We start from the raw sequence: 7503 nt of genomic DNA on the forward strand, positions 1-7503 counted from the left end.
TTTCACAGGCATTCCTAAATTATGTGCCCTCTTTGTTGCCTTTGGCTCCCACAGCTCTTCACATACTCCTGTGACTCAGTCATCACCTCCTCTGCACTCTGCTTACTCAGAAATCCCTCCTCCAGACCTAATGCCAGCTTCTCTGCCTGAGCTTTCTCGACTTGCCCTTCCATCCTCTCACTTAACCAGATCACGTTCCTGTTCGGTTGAATTTCTTTCATCCTCACAACTGGGTAACAAACTCTCTACCACAAAAGCTTAGCCCTCTCCTTCATCCCAAGTTTCCCTCGCTAACTGCATGCATCTTCATCCTTCAACACATCACACTCAAGAGAACAGATTCTATTCTCTAACCACAGGCCATTTTGTTTCTGGTAGGTAGTCCTGCTGATGTCCTCTTTATGTCCCAACGATCAAAGGCAAAGAGTATTAAAACATGGAGATTTCTCAATTCTCTTGGTGGCAGGCTCATAACAAGAACACATTTCTCCCAAGATTGCCACACTGTGATTTTCAGCAAGAAAATGTTTCCTTCCATCCTCCGGATTCCTATTTCTGGAGACACTCTAATGCATCACATGTGGAGAACAGACATATTCCCTTTCTTGACCTTAATATACAGGAACTTTTAAAGAGACAAGAGAAGAAGAAAACGATTTTTGAAACTTTGGAAAAGGCAGGAAAGGAGGATGATAGACCAGTTTTTGAACAAAAGTGGTCAGAAAAGCAATTGACATCTTCATGGTACTCTATGCATTCTCTTGTTGGTGAGCAGGATACCATAGCCCCCCAAACTGACTGGGACATGAAAGGCAAAACAGAGCATTTAGGAATTCATCAGCAGCTCCTATATATGAAGACCATGGGGAAGAATTTAGAGCAGAAAGAGTGTCAACTTTTCTGGGGTCTTCCATCTCTGCACAGTGAGTCAATAGTGGCTACGTTCTTGGTGTCTAGGGAAGGTGGCTCAATAGAACCTCATCTTATCTTATTCAATGAAATTTGTAAAGATCCTGTAGCCCAAATGCAGGGCAGACGACCACCACCACTTCCTCAATCCATCCCTCTTCCTCTGGCCAATGTGCATACCCAACCCATGACACAATCTCAGACTCTACCTTTTACACGGACCCATTTCCATACCTGTGCGAACCCTCCTCTTCTCACGATACCACTGTATTCTCCACCCTGTGGAAATCCTTCCCACAGTCCACAGAACAGGAATAACCCTGTCACCTTAAATGGAAATCAATACCTGGACTGTCACATGGTACAGAAACATCAAGATAGTTCATGGGGTTCAGTTCCTGAGGTCCAAAATCGTCAAGAATCTATTTGCCCTCTAGCTTCCAATGTAAAATTTGTGAGGCAAACCCCACAATCCTATGTCCCAGTGTCTGCCTTTTCTGGCCATTTTTGTGAACCCCAGAACCTGCAGCTCCATGTGCCAAATAGGCTAATCCCACCCTGGTGCTTCCAGGCCTATCTCAGCCCAGGGTCTTTGGTACTAATGGAACCACAATGCAATTCAACACAGATAGCTCACCACAATTGCAATCCTGTTTCCTTGCAACCCTTTGAGTGTCACGGCCATATTTGCAATGACCAAAGGAAGAGTCAAGTGAGTCAACTGGGAACTTTCTATGAGAGTGTTGCTACAAGCTCGCAGCTGAGAAGGGATACAGCACAGAATCTTGGACACATCTTAGGGAAATACCCATTAAATAATTTACCAATGGATTCAGAATACTATGTGTTAAACTGTCCAACAGCTGCACCTGAGAGACAAAATAAATGGGTGTATAATTCAAGGAATAGTTCAGGTAATACATCACTAAGGCTCCCAATGAATAATTTGAATGAGCTTCAAATAAGAAGCATTCTTAGGCTGCACGTGATCAGAAAATTTTGGCAGATCAGTGTAGGTCAGATTCCTTTGATGGTGTGTCGTTCGTGGCTGGTTGGTGACAATATGGTACCTCATTCTGGGAGTTCTCATACACATATGGAAAAAACAAATTTGCTACCACTATTAAGTAGAAGCTTCTGCTCTGTTACTACACTGGAACTTCCCTTTCTTGATCAAAAAACACAACAGATGCTAGAAGCCCATATTATAAGGTTTCAGATGAGTCAGAGGTGGGGCCTTCCCCTCAAGGTTCTTGAATCTATTAAATTCTACATGTTGAGAGAAGCAAAAACATGGCCCCTTCCCCAATTTGACTTCCTCTCAACCTCCAGGCACCTTGCACGCAGTGCTACATCTTTTCAAGAAGATGTGGTAGGGACAACAAATTCAATCCCTATCTTGCGTCATTCTCTCTCTGCCAACTTACATGTAGATCAGAAAGGACATGGGCTCCTGACACGATTACCTTCTAGTATTGAGCATGAGCTTGTAGATCAGACTTTTTTGCTCTGTACACACAATACCGTAGAAAAAGTGAATCTGAATAAAAGTGAATTAGAAAGTAGATACAGTCCAGGGCAGTTCACAAAGCAAGATGTGGCTGGGCCTAATCCAAGAGATGAAAGGGTAAGTTTTAGCCACACAGAAAAAATGCTTCAGGACAAAAGCATGGGGGAAATCTCAGAACATTTTCCAACATCCGATATAGACAGAGTTAATGAGAAAAAAACTGTATTAGCCAACAGATACAGCCCAAAGTGTAGGAGACAAAATGGAGTTATGCATACATCAGAGGATGGGAATTCTCACCACAGAAGAGGAGTGCTTCAAAAACAAAATATGGTGCATGAGAATCTAGAACATTTTACAAAACCCAACCAGTTGGGAAGTACACAAATGACAAATACACATTTAAGTAAAGTGGAAACTACCTTGACCACTGAATATGACCCAATAAGCCTATCAATTCTGAAAGATCCTACACTAAAGTTTAAGTTGAATACTGGGTCACATAACCAGGATGAGTCTTCTTGCAGTGACATGTCCTTTCCTTCAGGCAGCCTTACTTCTGAATCACCGTTACCTTATGACAACAGTATCTCCAGTGGGGAAGTGGAAGCTTTCCAGGAACTGCATACTTACCTGGATGGCATAAGGCGCAATACAGAGCAATGGGACACTGGTAAGCATGCCAAGTTCCAGGGCAAATGTTACACACTACCTGAGAGAAGACTGATCTCACCAGAATCCAAAAAAGAAGAATTTATAAGGGAGGACTCGGGGTTAGAGATATCCACAGCAACAAGTAAGAGCCACGATGATCAGGAAAGGAAAGCAGAGAATCCTTCTGAAAGCAACTTCAGAAAAAAAGTAAGGCAATTTTTTCAGTGGATTCATTTTAGGAAGGAAAGCACAGGAGAGGAAAGATCTGAGAAAGATAAAGCTCTCTTTATGAGTTGTGGGCCTCCTGAAGCCCATGAGCTAATGGAAACTCTTGGAAAGCTATTGGAGAAGAAACTGGCATGTAGACAGGTACCTCAGGACATGGGGATGACTCAGGAGAAAGAATTGCAGGACTGGACAAAGCTCAACAAAGAACAACCTTCTATCTCGGACTCACAGCAAGAAGCTATCTCTCCTCGCCCGAGTTACTGTTCAACTGTGGGATGGATCTATGAGAATAACAGACCTCCTCAAAAGATTACAGCCTTCAGAGAACAGTGATGAGTCCAGAAACTTTCTTCCTCCCTGCACCCTCCAAAATGTCAAAGTCCTATCCAAGCTTTACCTGCAAGCAAGCATGCCAGATATTTGTACATGCTCTCATATTTTTGAACACCTTGAAGGCTAATTCATCTTTGAAAAGAAGTGCTTTTGCAGCATTTACAAGAAGGAAAACATTCATAAAGGAACTCAAATTTCTGTTTAAAAATTTCTTCAGTATAACACATCCTGTGATGGGAATAACCACTCTAATAGCAAATCAAGAATAAATGTTTCTTTTAATAGAATTACTTTCTCTGTCGTCTGCACTAGGGTTTGGGGATCCTGGATATATGCACAGGGAAATGAAGGAATTACAGTAGCTGTTAATGAGATTTGTCTTATTTCACTTCTAAAGTAGATGGCCAATTCTGTTTAAGGAGCCTGACAATAGCTTTCTCAGCTTTATCCCACATCTTTAACTTCACCATTTTCAGATATATTTCATCTAAAATAATTTTTTGTGCTAGGCACTGGTGGCTCACACTGGTAATCTTAGCTACTCAGGAGGCTGAAATCTGAAGATTGTGGTTCAAAGCCAGCCCAAGCCAGGAAACTCTATGAGACTCTTATCTTCAATCAAAACAGCTGGAAATGGAGCTGTGGCTCAAGTGGTAGAATACTAGCCTTGAGCAAAAGAATAGCTCAGGAATAATACACAGATCTTGAGTTCTAGCCTCAGGGTGCACGTGAGCGCAAGTGTGTGCACACACACCCCTCCCCCACGTGCACACGTGCACACACACACACACAGTTTTCATGAAAAGAAAAATAACTCCAAGTGTTCAGACACACATTTCCAAAAATCAAGAATGTGGTTCAGATCATCTTTTTACCTACTTCTCAATATTCCAAACTACAAACAATTGTAGGTAAGATGAGTTATTCTACAATAGAGCCACAAATTCTCCTTGCTGACTCCAGGAAGTCTTGGAACTGTAATTATGGTATTGATTAGACATTAGCCCAACCTGAAATCAGTCATAAGAACAAGTGTGCGAGAAAGGGTTTCATGTCACCTATTCCAACTATTCTTTTTATAACAGTACAAAGAATGGAACTGTGAAAGTGGCCAGGTATAAGAATGTTTTCCTAGAAATTGTCTCATTCTCATTCCTAAAAAACAAACAAAACCAGATTTGAGCTGTCACTAGTGGTTTACACCTGTAATCCTTGCTATTGGGAGGCTGAAATTAGGGAATTATGGTTTGAGGTTAGCCAAGGCAGAACCCGTGCTGGCAACAGTGGTATGTTCCTGCCTTCTCAACCTATTTTGTTGTGAGCAATAAGGAGGATTGTTTAGGCCAGTCCAAGCAGAAAAGTCCTAGAGACTTCATCTCCACAGAGGGAAGCTGGAAGCAGTGGCATATATCTGTGACCCAAGCAATGATGGGAAGCCTAAAGTAAGGAGGTTGTGGTTGATGTGCCTACTTGAGTAGAAGGCAAGATCCTCTCTCAAAAGTAATTAGCCCTTGCTGGGACTTTGGCCTAGTGGTAGAGTGCTTGCCCAGCATGCACAAAGGCCTGGGTTCGATTCCTCGGTCCCACATACATTAAAAAAAAGCCGGAAATGGTGCTAAGGCCCAAGTGATAAAGTCCAAGGACAGTGCTCAGGCCCTGAGCTCAAGACTGGCAAAAAAAATAATTGGCCCTTGATTTTACAAGGGCTGAAGGTGTGGCTCAGGTGGTAGAGAATCAGCAGAGCAAGGCAACTACTCTTGTGAGGCCCAAAAGTAAAACAACTCTTGATTCACATATTACACAGGTAAGTGCTGTGTGTGATGTGTTAAGTATGTGGAGTGAGGGATAGGTATTGGTGGTGTGGAAGCTGCACAGAAGCCATCAAAAAACATCTCATATCATGTTACTTTATCTTGCACTCCCATTATTCATATTTTGAGCTCAACAATTATGTCTCACTGCACATCAGGGTACCTTGAAGAATTGTAGAACAAAAGAGACATAGAGGAAGTTAGCTATAGCAATAGAATAAGAATAAAAAACAATGACCTTGTGTTGGTCATTCTATCTACCATCAGCCTCTTACCTAACCTCTGGAAGCCTGTAAGGACTTTCTACAGAAAGACACTACCATTTCATGATAGAAGTACAGGGATGCCCTTCTCAACGTGAAGACAACACAAAGACATCATGTGCAGAGATGTCAGATTCTATATTACCCTCTTTGAAGATTTTGGGCTCTTATCTGCCAGCTGTGAAGTTTTTCGTACAAAGTTTATAATCACTTAGGGCATGTTATAGAAACTATAAATTTAGTCATTTAATAACTACTCACAATTTTTGTGGATCAGGAGTCCAGGAATAGTCAATTTGGGTTTCCTCATCAACATTCTTCCCAAGATTGTAATCAAGCTGTTGACTCCATCTGGTGTCTCATCTGAAGGCTTGACCAGAGAACTGATTCATTTCCAATGTTCACTGGGTAGCTGCTGACAGAATTTAGTTCCTCCATCCTATTGAGCTGAGGTTGTCAATTTCTTGCTAACTAATGGCTAGAGTTGGTTGGAGGCCTTGCTGTCTTCCTTGTAAAATTCTCCAATGTGGCAGCAGCTTGTTTCATCAAATCCAGGAAAGCAGAAATGCTGATAGCAAGACAAAAATCACAATTGTTTGCCTGCTGAAAAAGCAAGTAACATCTCATCCCCTTTCCCTTCTCTAACTGGTTAGATATCTAAGTCCAAATATGTAAGCAAATACATTAATTTTTGACGCACTGAGGAGGAAATGAAATAACACACATGTGAATGCTAGGAAGCAGGGTGAACAGGGACTCTCAGAAGTCTTCCTGGCATTTGGATGTCTTATTGGAAACCACATTGTGTGTACTGATAGCACTTTTGACCAAAGGTGCCAAGTGGATCCTTATCCTCATCCAAATATAAATAATCAAAATCAAGAGGGTATAAACTCCTGTGGAATGATGGCTGGTAAAGAATTAGGAAAATTTTGTTCCAAGGGGAGAGTGCTAGTCTTGAGCACAAAAGCTCAGGGATGGACCCAGGCTCTGAGTTCAAGCTCCAGGATTAGCATCAAGAAAAACAGTGTAAGTGTAGGGAGCACTTGCTTGCCTAGCCTACATGAAGACCCGGGTTCGATTCCTTGGTACCACATATAGAAAAAAGCCGGAAGTGGTGCTGAGGCTCAAGTGGTAGAGCTCTAGCCTTGAGAAAGTCCAAGGACAGTGCTCAGGCCATGAGCTCAAGCCCAGGACTGGCAAAAAAGACAAGAGTAGGGAGCACTAAAGCTTTCCCACTGACACACTCACTGTCTCAGGTACGATTTTTCAAGGCCTGAGTGATTTGTGGGTAGTTCATCGCCAGTGTGGAGCGCGCAGTTTCCTAGTTACTATCTGCCCACTTGCCCACTTTGAAGATACAAGGGTCAAGCATGGAACAGGAACAAAAGCCGTGGGCTCCCAAGCACCTCTTACACAATTCTGAGAATTATACGAGTAAGTTCCATGCCAGCTAAAAAGAGACTAAGCATTTTAAGAGACAAAAGATACAGTAAAATACAGGAGTGAAGACTCAGGATGAGAGACATCGAGGGCATAATAAAGAGCCATGCTGAAAGGACAGGAAATTAAGAGGAGCTTTCCCTCTTTTTAAACAGTGAATTGATTCCAGAAGAGAGAATAGTCCTAAGAAAGAGTTGTCTGTATAAACTGTGGATCTCCCGAAACCTGAGTTCATGGCATCTTTCAAGAAGACCCTGGAGAAGAGAACCTGACATGTAGGTAGGAAAATGAGGCTGTGGGTTTGTCAGCCAAAAGAGAAACTCAGAGTTTAGCAGAACCCAACAAGAGACAA

General features: G+C 42.2%; 1 protein-coding gene across 1 annotated transcript; it reads left to right on the forward strand.

The window, feature by feature from the left end:
- The first annotated feature begins 805 nt into the window (after positions 1-805).
- On the forward strand, positions 806-3634 carry LOC150064809 (spermatogenesis-associated protein 31D1-like). The gene has a single exon (XM_090329106.1). The coding sequence runs from the start codon at positions 806-808 to the stop codon at positions 3632-3634; it is 2829 nt and encodes a 942-aa protein (XP_090185232.1).
- Positions 3635-7503: the final 3869 nt, after the last annotated feature.

Source organism: Megascapheus bottae, chromosome 3 (assembly GCF_031878675.1).
Source record: "Megascapheus bottae isolate mThoBot1 chromosome 3, mThoBot2.hap1, whole genome shotgun sequence".
NCBI lineage: Eukaryota > Metazoa > Chordata > Mammalia > Rodentia > Geomyidae > Megascapheus > Megascapheus bottae.

Bases quoted from the DNA above. Each gene is read 5' to 3' on its own strand.
- LOC150064809 (XM_090329106.1), top strand. From the start codon at position 806: ATGAAAGGCAAAACAGAGCATTTAGGAATTCATCAGCAGCTCCTATAT.